Source organism: Tiliqua scincoides, chromosome 6 (genome assembly GCF_035046505.1).
Source record: "Tiliqua scincoides isolate rTilSci1 chromosome 6, rTilSci1.hap2, whole genome shotgun sequence".
Classification (NCBI taxonomy): Eukaryota; Metazoa; Chordata; class Lepidosauria; order Squamata; family Scincidae; genus Tiliqua; species Tiliqua scincoides.
This window is the reverse complement of record NC_089826.1, coordinates 54,948,980-54,973,341: the sequence shown is the minus strand read 5'-3', so window position 1 is coordinate 54,973,341 and position 24,362 is coordinate 54,948,980. Positions and strand designations below refer to the sequence as shown.

Sequence of the window (24,362 nt, the reverse complement as noted above, 5' to 3'; positions counted from 1 at the left end):
ACCCACTCTTTGTTTCCTGGTCTTCAACCAGGTCTCAGTCCAGGAGAGGACCTGTCCTCTAATTCCCTGACTGTGGAGTTTTTTCAGTAGCCTTTGGTGAGGGACCGTGTCAAACGCCTTCTGAAAGTCCAGATATATAATGTCCATGGGTTCTCCTGCATCCACATGCCTGTTGACCTTCTCAAAGAATTCGAAAATGTTTGTAAAGCAAGATTTACCCTTACAGAAGCCATGCTGATTCTCCCTCAGCAAGGCCTGTTTGTCTATGTGTGTTGAGATTCTATCTTTGATGAGGCATGCCACCATCTTACCTGGTATAGATGTTAGGCTGACTGGCCTATAGTTTTCTAGGTCCCCCCCTTTCCCTTTTTAAAGATAGGCGTGACATTTGCTATCCTCCAATCCTCTGGCACTGTGGCCGTTTTGAGGGACAAGCTGCATATTTTAGTCAAGAGCTCAGCAACTCCATTCTTCAATTCCTTAATAACACTTGGGTGGATGCCTGTGTCATAAAAGCTGCTCCAGCAGTGCATGAAGCAATGCGCTGCCATAGCACTGGTGGGGAGGCAGCAGAGGTCCACTGCACACTGCAGGATTATGGAGTGAGTTGGTGGCAGGGGCAGGATGGGGTGGGGGTGAGTGGAACAGGGCAGAATGGGGGGAGGGCAGGAATCATGTCTGGAGGCAGGAAGGGGCGGCACCCAGCACGCGTGACTTGCACTGGATGGTATCCCCTTCTTCACTTCCTGACATGCCTGCTTTCTCTTCTCGAACTTGTGCCAGCTAAAGAGGAGGCCCACTGGCCAAGTGGAGGCTTTCAGGAGCTAAGAAGAAATATGCTCCCTTACCTCCTCCACACCTCCTAGTCCACCACCTGCCCCCCTGCAAGGATGCAGCACAAGCCTTTTTGGTGCAACTTGGGGGAGGGAATAAGGATAGGATTGGGCCCTCAGTTATGGGACACTGACTGGCAGCAACTCTCCAGGGTTTCATACAGGAGTCTTTCCCAGCCCTGCCTGAAGATGCCAGGGATTGAATCTGAAACATTCTGTATGCACAGCAGCTGGCTTGACCACTGAGTCACCGCCCCTAAATCAGCGGCATGTTCCTCTTTCCATGTGGTGCTACCCTGTCAAAAAGCGACTTGGTTAATTTGGTGGAAAGTAACAAATACAGCAATCAACATCAGCGGAATCATTATTTCACTGAAGCAATTATATTGCTTTCCCAATTAAAATACTTTTCACTACTCATATTTTAAGCTTAGTTTTACTTTTATTTTTGAAGTGTTGTGAGATGCTGGATGCTTAAACTGTCATGCAGACTTACATCTCATTAGAAAATGTGGATTTTGCTTGCATTTAGTTTGGTGGCAACGAAGGAAACGGACAGTGCAAGATCTCGTAGCATGCCAATGTCTCCGTCGGACTTCCTGGATAAATTAATGGGTAGGATGTCTGGCTACGATGCAAGAATTCGACCAAACTTCAAAGGTAATTTCTAGTCTCAAATCTTCATTGGTCTTCATCTTCATAATGTTTAGACTTTTTGGGTAAAACATTTTCTGTTGAGCTACGACTTTGGAATGTGTCTTTGATCTATCGCATGTCAGCAGAAACTATTTGTTGAAGCTTCTGGAAAAATTGCAGTGCCAAAATTCAGTTGAAGTAGAGCATTCTTCCTTATAACATTTTCAAGTGACAGGAACACAGCAGATGCTAAATGATTACAAGCAAAATACGAGATGCTCTGCGACAAGGTTTTGTCTGAAAAATGGTTGTTCTCTTGTGTCACAAACAGAGAAGTAAGTGAACCAAATAATGGCCACTGAAGTTCCAAGAGATTCTGTATATGTTGTTACTAAGAGTCAAACTAGATGTGATAGTTGTATCACAGAAACAGGGACAAGCAGGGGTCTTTTCCCAACCTCTTCACCTTGCCTTTGAAAAACGATGAAACTTCAGAACTAAAACAAACAATGCTAAAATAAACAATGTTGTCACACTTAAATGGGCAGCCCAATCCTATCCCTGGCACAAAATGGTGACTGCTGTATCCTGCAGCCCCTCCAGGACTGCTGGAGGTCTCCTAGTGAGGTCCTATTCTCAGTGAGGTGTTTCCCAGTTTGAAGAGACACTTGGTCAACAGACAGAGGCAAAGAGGCAAAGAAGGAAGGCCCGTAGCCAGGGAGACAGACCAGGGACAGACTGCACTTGCTCCCAGTGTGGAAGGGATTGTCACTCCCGAATTGGCCTTTTCAGCCACACTAGACGCTGTTCCAGAACCACCTTTCAGAGCGCGATACCATAGTCTTTCGAGACTGAAGGTTGCCAACATTAATGGTACACGTGTGCACGGACTGCTCTACCTCAGAATGCAGGCAAGGGATCAGTATGATTGAAACTTCTCCATAAAAGGAACATTCGTCCACATAGAAAGCTTTTCACTGCCATGTAATTTTAGATGTGGGTGGATTTTTCTCTTTTTTTATGAAGAAGCATTCAAGTCATTCAAGTTCCCATTTGCAGTCTGAAATAGTACAGCCCAGACTCAAATTTCCCACATCAGTGAGTACTACATCACAGTGTTCATCAATACAGACATGCAGAAAACCAGGCACATTTGGGGCAAGAAGCAACATTGGTTTGGCGTTGGATCAAGTCAATCATGCTCACCAAATGTGACAGCATGGGTGGCACTACTCTGTGTGTGAATGGGCCTCGCAAAACATTTGCTAAACTCTTGTGGATGAGAGTTACGAAACATTTGCTCGATTCTTTTTGAAGCTTGGGACAGAAACAAGACTGACTTAGCAGGGTTGGTACAGCAAAGTTGCTAGTGCAAGCAAGGTTGCTAGTGGAAGCAAGAATTCATCCACAGAGCTGGAGGTGCTGACCAAATCCAAAAATAAAATCTGGAGGCAAGTGAAAAACAAGTGCTAGGGGAGAAGCAATAAGTGTTGGAAAAGTCACGAAGAGTTGTCTGCAGATATAGGAGAAGAGGCCTTCACTCAGTGGTTGAGAACATCCTTTGCTTTTGGAAGAGTCAAGGTTCAATCCCTAGCATCTCCAGGTGGGGATAAAACAGCATATTGAGAACTACTGTCTGTCAGTATAGATTGAGCTAGATGGACCAAGGGTCTGTCATTGTATAAGGCAGCTTCCTATGTTTCTACATGTTACAGCAGTGTGAGAGCAGCTTTCTTGTGCTGCAGTCTCACTCAGGTGTAGTGTTTGTATGGCAACTGGAGCTGGGCAGGGGAAACCATTGTCAGGGCTTTCCATCCATTCATCATGCAGTTGAAAAAGACCTACATGGTTCTGCTACTTGCAAACACAGCAATGAGAAGTTGTTTTCATGTTTCTGTTGGTATGATTGGATGGGACTGGACTCTCAGGATGAGCTTCAATTCCAGCAAGGCTTTATGCCCATCCTGAATACTTCCAGTTGGTCTTTGCCAGCAATAAGTTTCAAGGATTCTCAGTATTGACCTCCACCAGCTCCTGAAACAAATGCTCAGGTCTCTCCAAATGCAACAAAGGTCCAAATTCTAACCAACTTTCCCACACTGACATAGCTGTGGCAACAGGGCATGTGTTACATCCTCCAGTTGGGTGGCAGTCACGGCCGCAGTCACAGTTGAGTGGCAGTTTCTTTACCTTAAAGCTGCCCTTACCTTGGTGCTGGAAAGTTGGTTAGGATTGCATCCAAAGACAAAAAACAACAACAAAAAAGCTTGCCTGTAACAGCACTGTTTCTCATACTTTACAAAATAAAGAAGGTTATTGCATTTCCTAGTATGCTGTGAGATAATGTTAAGGAAATATGAGACTTGAAAGCAAACAAAAGCCATGCATCACTTCATTAACAATGAAACCCAGATTTTTACTCATTATGCCCTGGAATTGGAGTGGTGATGTGGAAGGGAGCATTTTGATATTCTGCTACCTGGCTCAACCTCAGCATTCACAGGTATGAGGGGAAAGGCAAATTGCACATCTTGTTTGGCTAACTTCACCTTTCTATTGAAACCCACCTCATTCTTTAATAGCCTTTGATAATACGTTTGCCTTGCTTGAGTTCAGAAGTTACACCTGACTGTGGGGGGGACGGGGACTGAGGACTGGTATGCACAAAATGGCTGTCACATCAAGGGTTTTTTGAACCATTAGGAAGCTGCCTTAGCCTGTGTCAGGCTATTGGTTCATCTAACCCAATATTGTCAATGTTGACGACAGCGTCTCTCCAGGGTTTCACATGGGAATTTTTCTCTGCCCTTCCTGACAATATCAGGGGTTGAACCTGGAATCTTCTGGCTGAAAAACAGATGCTCTACCCATTGAGCTTCAGCCCCTTCCAACAACAGCTGTGTCTGCATGCGCACACACATTTTTTTTTCTTTGCCCTCTCAAAATCTCAAAGCTTGTAGTGGTGAGGATTAAATTCCTCCATCTCAAAAAATCACTGCACAAAATCAACTTCCCAGCAACTGTGACCGATTGAGAGCAATCTCCATGGGCAGCTGTTCTATATATATACTGACCTGGCCCTCACATGATTGGTTTTTTTTTTTTTTTTGGTTTTTTTAATTTAGTTTGTCAAACATGACACATTGACATTGAAAAAAGAACAATAAACAAACTATAATAAACATAAAATACATAAACAAATACATAAACAACAACAACAAAACTAAAAACTATATATAATGGTGTAGCAAGAGCGAAGCCAAAAAATTCTACTTATATTTTATATATATAAAGTCTAAACATTAACATATGTTAGTCTATATTATTATCTAATCCTTTAAAACTAATCTTCAAATCCATAATACATTAAATTATTATTTTCTCTCTGTTTCAAAAAGTCAATAATTGGTTTCCAATTTTTCAAGAAGTTTTTTGTTGAGTTCTCTTTAAATAAAGTTGTGAGTTTGTCCATCTCTGCAAAGTTCATAAGTTTTGTCCACCGTTCTTCTATCAAGGGTATGTTTATAGTCTTCCAATATTGAGCATAGAGTATTCTGATAGCGTTTATCATGTACAAAAATAAAACTTCACTTTTTCTTTCCACATATTCATCTGTCATACCTAATAAAAATACTTCTGGCTTCAACTGTACATTTGTTTTTAAGATCAGCTGTATCTGTGCATGAATTTGTAACCAATATTTTTTTGCTTTTGAACACGTCCACCACATGTGGTAAAAGGTTCCCTCTTGTTACTTACATTTCCAACAACTATTGGACATACTTTCATACATTTTGGCTAGTTTACTTGGTGTCACGTACCATCGATAAATCATCTTAAATATGTTTTCCTTAATGTTAACATTCAGAGTAAATTTTATCTGTTTTATCCATAGTTTCTCCCATCTGTCCATTGAGAGTTCATGGCCCACATTTTCCGCCCACTGGATCATGCAGTCTTTGACCTGTTCATCTTCTGTTTCAAATTTCAAAAGCAATTTATATATTTTAGATATTACTTGCTCATCTGATCTTAGTTGTTTCTCCAATATTGACTCTCCCTCTTCAAAGCCATATGATTTTTTATCAGTTTTAAATCTTTCTAATAATTGTAGATACGTAAACCATTGGCAGTCAATACCCTCTGCAATCAATTCTTCTCTAGACTTCAACATACATTGACCTTGGTCAAAATTCAATATATTCTTATACAATAACCATTTGTCTCTTTGTGCTATTCCCAAACCAGATCAAAGGAAAAGGGAGTGAATTGTGCGATTCACTCCCGAATCAGCCTTTTCAGCCACACTAGACACTGTTCCAGAACCACCTTTCAGAGCGCGATACCATAGTCTTTCGAGACTGAAGGTTGCCAACTAACTAACTGTCTCTTTGTGCTATTCCCAAACCAAAATGTGCTTCTTGTGGTGAGGTTGAGAGTGGGATTTTATTATAAAATCTCTTTTTATAATGATTCCATATCTTCCACAGTGCATATCTAACATAATGATTCTTAAATTCCATATTCACTTTCAACTTATCATACCAAAGATATCCATGCCAACCAAATCTTAAATCATATCCTTCTAACTTCAACAATTTTTTTATTTCGCAGCAATAGCCATTTTTTAAGCCACAGAAAGCAACATGATGCATAATAAGTCTTCAGGTCTGGCAGTCCTAAACCTCCTTTTTCTTTTGCATCTTGCAAAAATTTCACTCTCAGTTTTTTCCCTTGCCATATAAAATCTGTCACATCTTTCTGCCAGGTTTATCAGAGAGTAATACTGGCATATTCTGGAAAAGAAAAAGCATTTTCGGTAATACATTCATTTTGATTACGGATATCCTTCCCAAGAAAGATAATTTCAACCTTTCCAATCTTGCAAAATCTTTTTTGATTTCACACCAAACTTTAACAGTTATTCTGAAATAACATACAATTCATATTTGTCAAAATAATACTTAAATGCTTAATCTTTTTTTCCACTTTGAACCCAGTTTTATTCATCAACTTCGATTGGTCTTTTATGGTCATATTTTTGGATAAAATTTTAGTTTTCTGTTTATTTATCTTAAATCCTGCTAATAATTCAAATTTCTTCAACTTAACCATCAACAACTTGATGTCTTTTAAAGGTCTTTCTAAGATCAAAACCATATCATCTGCAAACGCTCTTAATTTGAAGCATTCATTTTTAATCTTTGCACCTTGTAGTCTTTCATCTTGTCTGATACCTCTACACAACACTTCTAAGGCAAGTATAAATAAAAGTCGTGATAGTAGACATCCTTGTCATGTTCCCTTTTGGATCTCAAACACTGTTGCTAGTTCTCCATTTACCACTACCTGCACAGTTTGTGATGTGTAGATTGATTTTATTCATTGAATAAAATTCCCTCCAAAATTCATCTTCTCTAAGATGGTAATCAAGAAAGTCCAGCTCAAATTGTCAAACGCCTTCTCAAAGTCTAAAAAAATCAATGCTAATTGTTTCTCTATTCTTTTATCATAGTACTCCAACAAATCCAATACTATTCTGATATTATCACTCGTGTGTTTTCGGTAAAAAACCACATTGATCTTCATGAATAAGATTTTGTAATATCTTCTTCATTCTAGTTGCTAAAATTGCTGTAAATATTTTACAATCATTATTCAACAAAGAAATAGGTATGTAATTTTTTGTCCATCAAATCCTGTCCTTCTTTAGGAATTGAAGTTATATTTGCTGCTTTCCATGAATCTGGCATTTTCCCAGTCTGCAAAATATAATTCATCGTGTTAAGCAATGGTAGACTTACTTCTTCTTCTAAACATTTATAAAATCTACCTGTTAGGCCATCTGGACCCAGAGCTTTATCTGTATTAATCTTCTTTATTGCCTCTACAACTTCACATAGAGTTATTCTATTATTTAGAATTTTTCTTTGTTCTTCAGACATTTTTGGTAAATTTTGTTTATCCAAGTAGCTCTTTACTTCCTTGATCTATTTTCTGATATGGGGAAATTAGTATAATAATTTGTGATTATTTTATTTATATCCTCCTGATCAGTATAAATTTTTCCTGCCTCCTGCAATTTTAAAATTACTCTCTTTTCTCTCTCCTTCCTCAATTTGTAAGCCAACCATTTTCCTGGTTTGTTAGCATGCTCAAAATATTTTTGTTTAACAAACTTTAATTTAATTTCCATTTGATTCACCGTCATCAAAGATAGTTTATACTGTAAATCTTTTATTTGCTGTACTATTTTTTATCTCCTGGGACTTCTTTGCCCAGGGTCCCAGAGTCCCAGTCCTGGGACTCATATTCTTTATTTTTAATTTCCTCTTCAATTTTCTGAAACTTACTTTATCTCTCTTTTTTCCATTCTATGCTTTTCTGAATAAAGTATCCTCTCATAAAGGCTTTACTAGCGTCCTAAACTGTCCTCATTTCTGTTCCCTTATTTAAATTCAGATTAAAAAATTCCCTTAATTTCTGCTTGGCATCCTTTATTAAGACTGCTTTTTGTAACAACAATTCATTCAATCTCCATCTATATATTGTAGGTTTCTTCTTAATAGTCATAGTTATTGGATTGTGATCTGAAAAAGTCTTTGACAGGATTTCTGTCTTAGAAGTTTTTACTGCAATGTCCTTCATCACCCAAAACATATCTATTCTTGAAAATGATCTGTGTCTTTCTGAATAATAGGTAAACTCTTTTGTATTTCCATTCATTTGTCGCCAAATGTCTACAACCTCTAAAGCTTCTACCAAATCAAAAAATGTTTTTGGTAATTTCCCTTGAGAAATCTTAATTTCTTTTTCAGATTTTTTGTCCCTCTGTGGTGACACAACTGCATTCCAATCTCCCATCAAACAATAATTTGGGTATGAGTAATTTAAGAGTACACACAATAGTTGCCTAAAAAAAGGTCCTCTTTCTTGATTTGGAGCATACAAACCCAAAAGTAAAGTTCTTACTCCCGAAATTATAACTTCCACAGCCAACCACCTGCCTTTTTCATCTGCAAACACAAATTTTGGTTTTAAATAATCTAACATACATAACCACTCCATTTTCCTTCTTTGCATTTGTTGGAAAAAATTCTTGTCCTAATTTTTTCTGTATTAAGTAATTTGTATGACCTTTTTAAATGTTCGTTTCTAAAAGGCAAATCACATCTTTTTAAAGTTTCTTCAAATAATAAAATACCTTTTTCCTCTTATTTAGATCATTAGCTCCATTAATGTTCCAAGATAGAAACTTATATTCCATAGCTAATCTTCTGAACTAGTTGTTTGAAAGTCTATCTGGGCTTGTTGCATGTCCTTTTGATTCTCCTGTTCTCTTCTTTCTTCTCCTCCTTCTTCGAATTCCTTCATAAAGTCTTTAGCTTTCTGAACTGTATCTATTCTATAGGTTCTACTCTGAAATCTGAAAGTAACTCCTTCCAATTCATACCATCTGAAAATAATTTTCTTCTGTTTCAAAACATCCACCAGAAAGCCATATTCTTTCCTTTTCTTTTGAATTCTAGAATCTCCTTCATCAAAATGATCTGTACTCCTACTATGAGCTTTATCTTTGCATGTTGCTGTAGAATCATATCTCTTATCCTTTTTCTTGTGAAATGCACTAATATATCTCTTGGAAGTTTTCTCAACCTTGCAATCCTTGTATTTACTCTGTAGACTCTATCGATCTCCAACTCCATCTCATTAGGATCACTTTGTTAAAAATTACCAAAATTTCTCTCATCCTGGCTCTTCTCTCCTTCCTGTTCTGGTATAGCTCTGAATCTTAAAATATTTTCTTTTTGCGCCCGTTCCATCAATGCCAACATATCTTGATTCCTATCCTCTCTGACTTCCAAATCCTCAAATTTTGTCTCATGACTTTTATTGTGTCATTTATTCCTTTTATCTTTATCTCTGTTTCTTCCCACATTGTATCCCAATGTGACATGTTTGTTTGCAGCTGTAATTTCATCTCCTGCATTTCTTGATGTAATGTTTCGAATTTCCCATCCATCCCTTCTATTTTTTTCTGCAAACGATTTTCCATCTTCATTAGTAAATCTTGAATAGCTTTCAGATTCAGCTCTTTCCCTGATGGTGGGGATTTCTCTTTATGTATCTGTTCCAACATATTACGTCTCCTGGTGGTGGCCATTATCCCTTTAAAAATCTGTCTGTTACAATCCACAGGTAATTATCTTAAATTTCCACAGGTGTTCCACTCTGTAACACTTCACAAGTAGTTTAATTCACCACCAGATGTCAGTATACTCCTTTATGCAAAAACCTCAGCAAGCAGCCTATTGTTTTAATTTTATTATCTTCTGTTATTAATGCTGGTAACTGAAACAAAGTATTATAAGCATAACAAGCTTCTCACTTCCCAGAAGAAATGGTAAACAAAACTGATAAACTCGAAAAAACTTTATCAACACGACCAAAAAGCGAGACAGTCTTCCTTCTGTCCCACACACTGTAGAGTTTTATATATATATAAAAAAACACCAAAGGAATAAACTCCAAAAGGGTTTCATAAAAACTCTTAATGTTTCTCTTCTTAACAATCTCAATCCCATCTTGAAAATCCACCCAACTGGGCATTTATACTGTATTCCATAATTTCTTTCCTTTTAACTCTTTATAGTTCTTAATTCTTAGCCCTTTAATTATATTTCTTGTCTTGTTGCTGTTAGTTCCTCTTATCTTTCAAGTCCAAATATTTCTTTCTCTTTCCCGACTCTGTTCTCCGCTACGTACCCCAGAAAAATAAAGCTGTAGGAAGGGGGGGGTCAGGCTTACATTTACGTCCGTGGCTGAGCTTGATAGCCTCCAACTCTTTTGCTCTGAAACTGTTTTATACCCTGAGCCTTCGCCCCAGGGAGATAAAACAGGAGTATCTGGAGTTAATTGTGGTTAATCTCACACCTAACCCCTTTCAGTCCAAGGGTGTTTAAATCCGACAGACATGTCTACTGATAAGCAGAGCTTCCAGCAGCCGTCAGCCCGCCATGTCTCCCTGTCTCCCAGTCCCTCACACAATTGGTTTTTGTTGAGGAGGAAAAAGAAGTAGGTCAGTCAGTCTATAACTGAACTTGCACAGTTACATAAGAGGTGTGCTTCTACTATGCCTTCCCTGAGTCCGTCTCTAAGTCTTCTTTCAAATTGCTCCCTCCCCACCACTGCCTGGTTGCTTAAGTTGTTCTTACTTATTTAGTTATTCCCATTAGCATGTAAACCTCAAATCCAGTCAAAGGTACACCCCACACTACACAGGCAAATAATGTTAGGCCACCCAGTCGCTCTATCTCATTTAAATCTGTTCAAGTTCTCTGAGAAAGTATCAGGTGCAAGCTGATCATTTGGTGATTGGATCATTTGGTGATTGGATTGCAGAGCTTGTCATGGACACCATGTGGTCAGGCTCATCTGATAAGGCTTCAGCGTGGAGAAGGACAGAAGCCTGGCAATTAGTAAGTTAGCCACGTGTTTCCTAGATATACTGGAAGTCTTCGTCTGTAATTGCTGGAATTCGAATGACTCCAAAACCGAATTGGACATTTTGTTCCTCTTTCTTAAAAATGCACTGGGGACAATTATGCAGTTTGAACCAATCTGCCAGGAAAGATTCTGACTTATCGCTAGGCATAAGCAGTCCTTTCTCCAACTTTTGCAGCATGCATGTGGGCTGTCATTACTATGGGAGCAAATATTGCCAAATATTCTGGATTTCAGAGCAAGAATCCATTTTAAAAAAAATAACCTCGCAGTCCTAAGCTGGCTACTGCTAGCAGGATGGGTGCACACCGTGTCAGAAATGTGCCAAAAGGCATATTGCAGCAGTGGGAAGGATCGTTGCACTAGTGGTAAGGCTGGCACCAGTCTGCCACTGCCAGTCGGAGGCCTGTGCCCACCAGAACAGGTAGGTGCTCCTATGGTTGGCAAGGGGAGGGTGGAACAGAAGTGGGAAAGATATTAATGGGTAGGGGAGGCTGGAGGGGGGCTGGATCAAGCCTGGGAGGGGGCAGGAATGGCAGCAGCAGCAACCACCATATCCTATACCCCTTCCTAGGCTTGGAAACATCACTGGTACACATCCAACTAGCCCCATTGTGATTCCCATGCTGCAGTAAGAGGCCAAGAGGAGACCTCCAGCAGTGGTGATTCCCATGCTGGATGTGGCAGAGGCTGCACCGGCGCCACTGCATCACAGCGTGGGACTTTTGTTAGGATTGGGCGGTAAATCTGGGAGGTATTTGTATTGCCTGTGTAAGAGTTACTCAGACCATTCCAACACTATTGTACAGAGCAGTGATTTTCAACCTTTTTCATCCCATGGCACACTGACCAGGTGCTAAAATTGTCAAGGCGCATCATCTGTTTTTGACAATTGACAAGGCAAACCATGCTGTTGGTGGGGGGTTCACATGCCCCAATGGCCCTATTAATAAATGACCCTCCCCCAAACTCCCGCGGCACACTTGCAGACCATTTGCGGCATACCAGTGTGCCACAGCACAGTGGTTGAAAATGGCTGGTATAGAGAGCTATAATAAACCAGTGAATAATTATTTCATGAAATGGCTATTCTAACACCTTCATATTTGTATTGAAAAATGCTTCGCCCCACATGAAAGATGAAGCCAAGCTATACAGGAGAGAGAAGTTAGAGGTCTTACCCACAGTGCTTTAAACAAATCAGACAAGTCAAAATTATTTTCCTCCAATTGTTTGCCATCAAGTGCATTGATTTCTTACTATTGGTTTCTATGCAGGAAAGTATCAGCAGCAACAGAATTTATTATGCCTTATGACACACAAGCTCATGACAAATCAAGCTTTTCTAAGCCTGTGGCCAATGGTGGCAAATTACTTCAGTCTTCCATTACTTTATTCATTCAGACATCATCTCTTGGTTCTTCATGGTTGTTCCTCTTAATGAGGTTGTTTTCCTCTGCAAACATTAATGCCCATATATTAAAATGCACTTGGCCTCAATTTCATTTCCTTGAATTGGATTTGGAGATGTCTTAATATTGTTTTTGACATTCATGAGTATCTTTTTTTTCTTATAACCATATAAGGCAAGATGTAATTCTTCCCACTTTACAGATGTGAATTGTAGGGTGGAATATTTGCTTGTCTCAAGGTCACTCACAACCCAATTCTATCCAGCGTTGGTGCAGTGGGCCACATAGCCCATGCTGTAACCTGTGCTGGAACGAAGCAGGTTGAAGGTCTCCTCAGGATAAGGAACATTTTTTCCCTTACCCCTGCTGGTTAAGTCCAAAATCACTGGCACAAATCCAAGAAACTAGATGGGGGTTTGGTTATGGCAGAGACTTCCTCTGCTGACTCTACCCCCCCACACCCAGGCCTGATCTCTGATCCACCCCCACCCCTTTATACCCCTCATTTCTTGAATAAGCTTAATCATTTCTTATTTCTGAAGTTCTTCTAACAAATAGTCCTCTGTCATCACTAATGTTGCACTACAATTTAAGTGACGGATACAAGCTCGCTTGGATGCTTGGTTAGGACTGTGCATTTCAAAGCTTTTCATTTTTGAGCCCTGTTCATTTTCAAGTCTCCAGGATATTTTTATTTTGGGCCCATTCAGACCTTCCCTTGTCTCATGCACATGCCTGGTCTTGTCTGATCTCGGAAGCTAAGCAGGGTCAGGCCTGGTTAGTACTTGGATGGGAGACCGCCTGGGAATACCGGGTGCTGTAGGCTTATACCATAGTCTTGCGAGACTGAAGGTGCCAACCATTTTTGTCTCATGACACATTCAGAATGTCCTGATAGGTTTCTGAACCATCTCTCTCTCTCTCTCTCTCTCTCTCTCTCTCTCTCTTAAAAAAGTTCTTTTGCTCTGATTGGACAGAATTTCTTGTTCACTTCTTTTATCCACACTTCCCTGGGATGATGCTGTGTCCTAGGGAAGTTATGAGAAAAATGACCACTGCCATTCAGAAGCAGCATACTGCCACACCTTCAGACACTACCACAGGCAGTGAAAACTACTGTATGAAGTATGTATTTTAATTGATGATGATGATGATGATGAAGGGACAATGAATGGGGGTTCTGAAATGGCTCACCAAATAAGATCATTTAAGATCTTCTAGGGTTCTTACCTTGGTGTCCCTGCTTTCAGAGTTTAGGTGGGTGGCTACTGGGAAAAATGGACTGTTGCCAACTCTTCAGCACTGCCAAATGGTTGCATGAGCAGCATGAACACATCCCAGGTGCTGGCTTTATGACTTTTCTGTAGCTGAAGACTACAGTATAAGACTACATGTACTGATTGCCAGTACATATCATGCCAGTACAGATCATGTCATTCCAGAATTCCCAGTGGATTAAAAAAAAAAATCAGTCGTTACCAAATCAGTGGAAAAAACAGCTTTAAAGACACAGTTCCGAGTTTCTTGCTCCTCCGTTGCCACCCCAGAATGCAGTGAATGAAATTATTCAATTAGAATCCATTATTCACCCCTCTCGTGGCCAAATGTGTATAGCATCTGTACCAATGCATTCCAGGGTGACAATGGAGGAGCAAGACACAGGTAGTGGGTCTTAAAAGCTATCTTTAGCCCCAAGAAGCTTGCAACCAGTGCAGTTTAGCATTGCAAAGATAGGAAATTGAATTTTGGTGGTTTTTTTCCCTTGTTACAAGGCATTTAAAGGTGGACCCCACTATCAGTGGTGAGTCAAATCAGTGGATAACAAAATCCCACGTGTATTGTTAATTGGGTGTTAGTGGTATGGAAAACTCAGTAGGGAACAAAAGGTCTTCTACAGCATTGTACATTGCCAACCATAGGTCTGATTTTATGTTTCCCTTCAGTGTGGGTGGAAGGGCATATTGGTAAGTAGCAGTAAGATTCTGTAAGTGAATCTATTTAGTTGGAGTTAGACAATTGTATTTACAGTGCAATCCTAACTTGCGAGAGCAGGCAGGCCAGTGGGCCTACACAGCATCCAGCACAAGTTTGGGGCCAGAAGTGGCATAACCCAACGCAAGGGGGAAACTTTCCCCTTAACTCGTGTCACACTGCACTGGTCCCAATAGGGTCTACTTGAATCTGAGCCACCTCAGGAGGTGGCATATATATGAGTAGAACGGAGCAGCCAGAGGCTGCTCCACGCTGCCTGGGAACGGGGTCAGGATCTGGCATAACTGCTGGATACTGGCCCTAAGGCACAGTGACTTTTGACCCCAGACTGTAACCCACATGTAAAGGCCACTGGGTAGATAGCCCAGTATAAAGCATAGCAACACATAAGATGGTGAAAGGCTGCTTAGTGGACTTTTATAGAGAGCAATATTGCAAGCCTGACTGAAGCTGGGGCTTGCGGCCTCAGCTTCAGGTTGTTTACACTTTGGAATGCAGCTCAGAGATAGAGGTACCAATACTAGGCAATTGCCAGAGAAATGAGCACTCACACCTTGGACTGATTTATGCATGTATCCACCTGCTTTGTAATTTTGTAACTTTTATGCTTTTAGAGCAAAAGCACACATATGTAATATGGAAACCAAGTGATCCCTTGATACCAAACTGTACCCAAGGTAAAAGGGTCACAATAGTTGTATAAAATTAAGCCATAGAAACCAAATTCTATTTCAAACCAAATTTGAAAAGTAAAGCTTTTCAAAACCTCTTTAATAAAAGGACCAGAAGCCTTAGTTTTGCAGAGGGCCCCACAGTGCTTTACTAACACATAGAAAAGGAACACAGAAGAGATATGATAGGCCGCTCGTACCAGGCCACCCTAATGAGGAATGAGTATGCTAAGATGGACCTGAAGTTCTGCCAAGAAAATATCTTTTCACTTATAAAGTCATGTTGGTCTTCACACCTGTCTTTAAGTATTTTATGTCATACTGCTCTCTGTTGGTTTTTAGAAACTTTGTAATTTAGTAGTTTTTAAGGTGAAACTCCACCTGTAACCAATCAATTATTTGCCCACCTCTTGCCCACCTATTTCCCATCTTTAATGCAAATTGTACTTTATCTGCAACCTATTAGGTGTTTGCCCCATCTCTGCTGTAAAATTTCAGTCAATGGGATGTCTAGATTTGGGACAAAGAACCAGAAATTGTATAAATTGGTCAGGACACCACTGAGATTTGCTCCTATGCTTTGGACACTAGTCCCGTGGGCTGCCATTGCATGCAATTCAAATAGACAGCCTGCATTGAGTTGCTTTCTTTCAATCTTGCAACAGCCCCGCCTCCTGCTCCCTACCTGCCTGCCTGCTGTCCCCAGGAATGCCTGCCACCTGCCCTCCTCCCTGCCCCCTCCCCCAGACTTCTGTGTCAGTCGAGCCCGGCCGACACAAACTTACCCCACCGGGCCTGGATCAGGCCCGGGGAGGCCAGCACAACTCCTTGTGCTGGCCTCCCTGACTCTAAAGTCAGTGCAAACATGCCTTATGACATGTTTTGCAAAACCCCCGGGTTGGCACAAGTGACTTGCACCAGCCTAACTCCTAGTTAGGATTACGCCCTTAGCCTGCTAACTTCCAGTCATTTTGAAAATCAACAGGAAACGGAATACTGTGGTGGATTATTTGCAGATGGCTTGTGACCAGACTGTCTTTACACTGTTTCATTCTGCTTCAGAAGTCCTGCTTTCTGGGCCACAAGTGACTGAAGTGCATTTAGCAGCTACAAAACAGCAGAGCTTTCTTGGTGGTGGCTCCCGCACTTATAGAACTTTCCCTCAGAGAAAGGGCACCTTTAGACACTTTGCTAAAGATGCTGTTCTATCACAACATGTTTTGTAAAGACCTTTGTTTTTTATTCAGAGGGTTATAATTATTAAGAATATGAATATTCATATGCTGCATTTCAACAAAAGCACCATCATTCACAAAGTGGTTTACATAGCAAAATAAAGCAGTAAATGGTTCCTTGTCCCCAAAGGGCACACAATCTAAAAAAAGATGCAGAAGAGACACCTGCAACAACCACTAGAAAATACATCAAAAGGGGGTGAAAAGGGACTATTGCTTTCGCCCTGCTAAATTTAAGAGGACACCACTTTCATATGTGCCTCTACGCCCAGTTAGTGGGTTTTTTTTTTTACTTGCTCAGTTTTAATATGATTTTACGTATTAAAACATTGGTGGCCCCCTGCAAAGATGCTACATTGTGGAAGATGGTGTTTGAATGTATAAAAATAAGTAAATAAAGCACATGCGACACAGCTCAGTGCATCCCATTTTCAGAAGCACAATTATGTGTGTGTGTGCACCCCTCCAAACATTCTATATTAAGGCAGAAAACATGTCTAGACTGTCTTTGACAGATACCTGAGGGAGTGCGCCCTTTTCCTTCCACTTGCCAATCCCTTCTAACTTGTCAGGGCAGTAAAATATGACTGGATTTAACTAAAGGAACAAGATCTGTTGAAATAGTGTCACTTTTAGTCATTATGCTGTAAAGCTGCAATGTACATTGTTCCCCTGCAACTGACAAGTACACTCCCACTGATTATAGTTTTTACAGCATAGACTTAGCCAAAGCTCTTTCCTTCAGATATCATGAATTTTGTTATTTAGAAACAATATTTCTTGCAGCTTGGGGAGTTGCTGCTGAATTTAAAAGAATATTAGATAACACCAATGTCTATCCATTATGTTATCATCACTAACCCACATGCATAAAGATGGATTTATTTGTTATCGAAGTGCAACTGATTAAAATACTTTTGTCTGCAGTACAGACTTTGATTTGGTGCTAATTTCTGGACAATTGTAATTGTTTTTTCCCCAGGGCCTCCTGTTAATGTCACATGCAACATCTTTATAAACAGCTTTGGATCCATTGCAGAAACAACCATGGTAAGATATCCTTTATTTTCACAAAGTTCAACTTATTTAGAGTGCATTTATATGTGCAATGAACAAGTAGAAAGCCCTGTTGAACACAGTGGGACTTATTCTGAATAAGCATGCATAAGGTCAGACTGCATGACAACCAAAAGACAGAAGGGATGTTCTAACAATCTTAGGCTGCAATCCTACCCACATTTACCCAGGAGTAAGTCCCATTTACAATCATGGCTAAAAGCGTATACATAGTAGCCTGCTAAAAATACAGATATTTTCCCAAATGCAGTCACACACCATAGTAGCATCAAGTCTAATATATTAAAAATAAAATATTGAAATGAATGGGGCCCACGTGAAACTGGTTCGCGACCCAGCTAGTGGGACCTGACCCACAGTTTGAGAAACACTGCTCTAGAGAGTTGAGTACAGTCAATAATCACTGCATAGTTTTTCCTCGATATTAGTCCTTCCTCATACATCAGTTCTAAGAACTTACTCAAACTGCAAACCTGAATACAGAGGATACCAGGGCAGGGCTTCACATTAGTTTGCTTCTCCATTATGCATGGATGCAGTTCAAAGAGAGGACACTGGTCAGGGATTGTCATGTTTTGTCAGAATCAAATGAATCATTTTGAGAATATAAGCATGCTTCTGTTAAGAAAAAGAGCTGGTTTTTTTTTTTTTTTTAAATCTTCATCTTGATTTAGCATCTAGGCTCTTTATCTTCACTGATCTGCCCAAAAAAGCTTTTCCAAAATGGGTGGCAGAGATATGCCATGCAATTCAATCCTGTACATGTTGCTCACAAGTTTGTGCCATTTTGTACAATGGGTTTAACTCTCATGAAAATATGTATAGGGCTAAGACAACCTAGGTTAAGACAAATAGTCATCATTAGGGACACAACGTTCCCCCTGTATTTTATTAACTGTGCTCCAAATACACAATGTATATCATATGTACATCCTACATTTGGAAGGGTCCATGTCATTGCATTTGCATGTGTGTTTATCAAACATATATGATAGTAATAATAGTTATTTTTTCTATAGCACAATTTGCTTACCGGGCACTTCATAAATAATCTAAAGGCAGAATCCTGCCTCAGTGGGCTCACAACCTAAAATCAACACAAGGTAGAACATAGAGAGGAGTGGAACCGAGGGAAAGAAATGCAGTTGTTTCACATTCATGAACTTGGACTTAGTAGTTACAGGATGGTATGAAGACAATCTGCTTAGTTCTTCTTCAGTATAGGGGACTTGATGGAGACCTCCTCCTCCCTTGCCAATGCAAATTGCAGCTCTCGCCACACAATTATATCTGTACAGCATCTTTCAAAATGTTTTACCTTAAGTGAATACATTGCTTTGGCAATCTCTCTTCTTCTTTGAATTTAAAAGGAAAAAAGATACTCCAAATCATTATGCTCCCCCTGCTGGTTTGTTCTTCTGTACAACAACCAACATCTGCAGTGAGTGGTATATGTATGTGAGAGAAAGATTTCCACCTCTAAAGGTGGTTCATATGTTAACATGTACCCAACTGTATCTGTGTATCTAGATACTATCACTGTCAGTATGTACTTGAATACAGTTAGTCGCAAATCCATTCAATGCAGGTATAATCTGTATACTGTGTACACAGATTGTGATTTGAAATCAGATAAACCAGATGTAGTCAGTGGTGGTCCTGGCCACTGTGCTGCCTGAGGCAAGCCTGCAAGTGCCAACCTCACCTTCTAAAGTCTCCAGAGGGCCCTTAAACAAGAGGCAGCAGGCAAAGGTGGGGGAGGTGACCCCCCCCAGCCATGCTGCCCAGGAGCATTTGCATCTGTAGCCCTCCCCCACCTAGGTACACCACTGGATGCAGTCATTGTCTTGCCAGAGCTCCTCCTCACTAGGCCTTGTGCCCACTTAAGGCTAATTAGTTTCCCTTGTTAAACTCACAAGTGCAGCAAGCAAAAGTCAGAGCCAAGTCACAGTACACAGCTTCTAGGTAAGTCAGTCAAATCTGTCAGAGTATCCAGGCCAAAGTCCAGAAGCCAAGTCACAGTCTAAGGTCAGATTCCAGGTAAATCAGTCAAAGCTGCCAAGCCAAGGTAGCCAGCCTCCTACCTGCACTCCTTCTACAACCCACATCCCCTAGTTCCTCCAGGTGCTGTTTATATACTTCTAGGTTCACTTTAGCCTCTAGTGGCTGCAGCTGTGCAGCACACCTCCCGCTATCACCTGGGCTTTAACCCTGCATTTACTTAGAGCAAGGGGCACTGTGGACACCACACCCTATCTCCTCGGTAATATCTTCTGCGATTTCGCTACAGTCATTCATATAGAAATCTTTCTCCTGGGTCTGCATAATGTGTGAACAGCCCTATGATTCAAACTTGATTCTGTTACTTAAGTGAAAGGGAAAGAGAGAGGGGAAAGTGAGGGAACCCACTATGTTCATGGCAGAATTGAATTGTCCTTAAACTTTTGCAACACAGCTTTTCATGAACAGATTGACTTAGGGCGCAATCCTAACCCCTTGTGTCAGTGCTTTCCAACACTGACATAAGGGCAATGCAGCTCTGAGGTAAGGGAACAAATGTTCCCTTAATTTGAGGAGGCCTCTGTGAGTAACACCCAACTGCAGGATGCAGCACATGTCCCATTGGCACCACTATGCCAGTGCTGAAAAGCACTGACATAAGGAGTTAGGATTGCACCTTTAAGCAGTAGCAGAGCCAGAGGGGGGCGGGACTGTAAATGTAAGCTGCCCCTCCCCCTCATTCTTGTCTCATCTGCATTGCTTTCACCCCAGACAGGCTCCAAGGGGGAGGGACAATTTACATGGAGCGTTTCAGAGCTGTGTGGTACTTACAGCTCTGTTCCCTGGCTCCACTACAGGACTTAGGCAAGGGTTTTGCCACTCAGTATAAGGTTCTAGTGTCTTAGCTAGCCATTTTCAACCACTGAACCATGGCACACCAGTGTGCTGCGAATGGTCTGCAGGTATAGGCCGAAGGAGTTTGAGGGAGGGCCATTGGAGGATGTGAGCCCCCCCACCAACAGCATGGTATGCCTTGTTGTCAAAAAATTGATGGTGTGCCTTGACAATTTTAGTACATTGTCAGTGTGCCATGAGATGAAAAAGATTTAAAATCAATGGTCTAAGCTGAGAGGTCATAACAGAGAAAAAAAAATAGGCTTTCTAGAACAGTGATTTTCAACCAGTGTGCTGTAAATGACCCACAAATGTGACATGAAAGTTTGGGGGGGTCATTTATTAGTAGGACCTTGGAAGATGTGAACTCCCCCCCCTCCCACTGGCAGTGTGGAGTGCATTGACAATTTTAGGACCTGGTCAGCCAGTGCGCCATGAGATGAAAAAGGTTGAAAATTTTTGCTCTAGAGATTTGTTGCTTTTTCTAAAGTTAAAGATAAGGATGATGATAGCATCCAACTATGGCAGGGGCTCTACAGATCCGCAAAAATTAATTAAAGTTTACAGAACTGTATCTGTCAAGTTCTTATCAGATAAGAAGTGTATACCTTTATGTGGTCAGAGAGAGGCTGCAGCTGCTACATTTCCCCTGCTGTTCCTTATCTCAGCTGTACATGGGACAAATTAAAATACTTCTGGTCACAGAAGTATCCTTCATAGGGGCTGCTTTAGGCATCCTGGGTTTCAACTTAACCACACTACCCCAACAAAAAATGTGTAAGCTGCCTAGCAGTTTTGTACTAAAGAATAGGGTTCAAAAATGAACAGCAGGATGTGCAGAACCTCCCTGAGAAATGTTCATCATTTTGTAGATACCCATTTAGTTCCCTTGGAAGTGATCTGGAAGGATCCCTAAAATTCATTCATTATGAATTCCACTGTTTTGTAACTTGTGGTGCTACCCTAGGGAATGTGGCAAGCACCTTAATTAATGGAAAGTGAAACTTGCTCGGCTTCTCTTGAACATTCTCAGATATTTCTCCTGACAGTGGAAGCATTTCTTTTTTCAACATGTCGGCCTGCCAATTTTTAAATTTCTGTTATTTGGGTGTATGATATATGGCATGCTTGATTACACATGTACGTGGTACTGAATGCCTACCAGGAGATCACAACCCAGGCCAGTGCTATACCATGGAAGCAGACTAATGGAAACGGGCCTCAGATCCCACAGGTCAGACCACACTTTTAATTTGTTATTCACCCCCCTCCTTTCACACACACACAAACACAAGCACTCTAGCTTGGAGGAAGAAACTTTCCTGTCTTTTGTTTAAAGGGAAATTCCTTGAGCACCTGCAGCTTGCTTGCACAACATCTTTGAAGCCATGGAGAAAAGCCACATCTTGGGGACTTCTAAACGTGATAGAAAGAAAGTTGTTAACTACACAAAAGAAGGGTTTCCAACCCTTGCTGTCCTCACTAGCTCCGTGGCTATATTTGACCAAAGAGTCCATGCTAATTGAGCCACTACCTCCAGAGTTCATTGTTCCTTGCTGTACCTTTGGTAGGGAGAGGTGGGGGGGGGGGAGAGAACATGTGGTGAGGAGGCTGCAGCTTGGAGGGAACATTGCCCGCAGTAACACCACCCGGTCATTGTGTTTGCCAGCTCCTCACAAGTAAGGTTTTCCCAAGAACAACTTCTTTAGACCAGTGCTCTGCCCAAATGAGTGAGACTCTGTCCTTTTGTTCTTAAGTTGCTTCATGGCATATAGTGACACCTAACTACACTTCTGAAAGAAGCTAACTGATGCAAAGAGAAAGGTCAATGCACTTCCATTACACTGACACTTAGAAAGAGACTGAGCAGCAAGTGGCTTCAATGGAACCAATTACTTTTATAAAGAGAAACCATGTTTCTTGCCAGCCTGCTCTTCCCAGGCATTTCAAGGCTGCTTGTTAATACATACATCAGTAGAGTGGGAGCAGGCAGTGACTTCTACATTCAATCAGTAACTTGCCTTTTTTTTTCTTTTTTCTTTTGGTGAGGATGTTACATTCAGATGTTACATTCAGCACAGTGGCAATTTTCTAAGTATCATCAAGACACTCACTGCTAGGCATGCTCCATTAAGACTATAACAAAAAAGAAAAGCAAGTTGAAATTTCTTCACAGGAGATTTTTCTTGTCCCGCCACTTATTTCTACTTTGAAATTTCTTATTTTTCATTTAAAGATGTACCTCATATAATTCAAACACTGGGAGTGGATTGCAAGCATCTTAAAAAATATACAAATGTAGGGTTACCAGATATAAATGGGGACAGAGTGCCATACCTTTAACCATTGTTTAGAAGCAAGAATTTGAGCAGGTACAACTTTTTAAAACCCTTCTGTGTTGAGCTCCACCTGCCAAAATTCCCTCTTCTATACAGTGGTTAAAGGTATAGGCACTGTGTCCCTATTTGTATCTGGTAACTCTAAACAAATGGGAAAATGGGATTAAAAATATCCAAAATATTCCAATAAATAAAGTATATTAGAGTACTAGGCTATACATGTTTACTCAGAAGTAATTCCAGCTGTGTTCAGTAGGCCTTACTCCCAGATAAATTTACTTAGCATTGGAGCCTTTATGTAACATGAGCTTCAAACTGTCTCTTAGGGAGCTCTTGGAAAGATGATGACTTAAACACTAACGTATGCCCCCTAGTCAAATTTCTCAGTTTGCCTCCTTCTGAGCCTGAGGCTTTCTTCTTAGTTAAGGTCTTCTGAAAAAAAAAATCTAAGCTAGCACTTGACTGCTCCTGCTGATGACATCACTGTTCCTGCTGTAGGAAATATCTCAGGTCAAAAGGGTTTATTAAGGTAAGCATGTAATCCTACAGGGATAGCAATACAAAATTATTCTTATCTTATTATCTTATCTTATTCTCATTTCCAGGATAGAAAATTTAGGTTCCCAACTGTTCTCTGTCTGGGTTCCCAAGTCTTGGTGTGTGATGGGTAATATTTCAGCAAGTGACACTTTGATCATAACTGTGCAGGATACTGAAAGTTGCATTGAACTAAATGGGTCTTACTCTTAGGAAAGTGTGAATAGGCTGTGATCCAATCCACATTTGCCTAGGAGTAAGCCCTGTTGATAAAAATTAGATTTACTTCTGAGTAGATATGCACAGGCTTGGGCTCATTCTTTTTCCAGCAGCTTATTGTGCAGAAATAAGCAGGGAAAGCTTTTTACAGCATGGAAGTAACATTTAGTAATCTATGTAAATTCCTGCTAATTGGGTAAGAGGCACTTTTTCAAGTGGGTGCTCCTCTTTTTTTAGCAGGGGGAGAGTAACTGGCCCACCTCACCCCAGCACTGTCTGTTCTAGTGGCTGTCTGCTGGTATTCATTTGCATCTTTTTAGATTGTGAGCCCTTTTGGGACAGGGAGCCATTTAGTTATTTGATTTTTCTCTGTAAACCGCTTTGTGAACTTTTAGTTGAAAAGCGGTATATAAATACTGTTAATAATAATAATAATAAAGGTCCATGCATATTGATGTGCACAATCAATAAATAATAATAAACCATCTGTACTACCTAACATCTGCACAACAAGTGTCTGTGAAAAATGGGAGCTGCTGTGGCTTGCTGAAATGTTGGCAAAGCAGTCCAATTTGTTTTGCCTCTGTGTCTATTTCCAATTGCATGTTATTCTTAAAACGTTGACAGTATTTGATTCTGAAAGCGGATGTCAAGCAAACTGTAGGCTTCCAAAGAAATGGAGGCTAGAAAGTGCAATACACTGATGGTGAGGGATTTATGGGTTTAACTCCCATTAACTCTAATAGAAGTTAAAGGTGAACCCATCTGTGTATCCTTGAGATTAACACCCATTAGCTAAATACACAATGGGTGAGACAACTACATGAGAGACATTTGGGGGGAAAAAATCATTTCCTCTGGCTACCATTTTTTCCCCTCCATCTATAGTTTCTACTGATCTCTGTGAGTTCATATATAAGCAAAGGAAGAGTCTGACACAATAAGGGCAACTTATATACATTTGAATGATCTCAGCAGAAGCTGCTCCACACTCAAAATTAAATCCGCCATG

At 40.5% G+C, this 24,362-nt stretch overlaps 1 protein-coding gene across 1 annotated transcript in view; it reads left to right on the top strand.

The window, feature by feature from the left end:
- GLRA3 (glycine receptor alpha 3) overlaps positions 1-24,362 on the top strand; it is a 113,393-nt gene that overhangs the window by 41,827 nt on the left and 47,204 nt on the right. The window contains exons 2-3 of the mRNA XM_066632331.1: positions 1,366-1,493; positions 17,266-17,333. Of these exons, the coding sequence (XP_066488428.1) occupies positions 1,366-1,493; positions 17,266-17,333 (196 nt within the window). The remainder of the gene's footprint in view (positions 1-1,365; positions 1,494-17,265; positions 17,334-24,362) is intronic.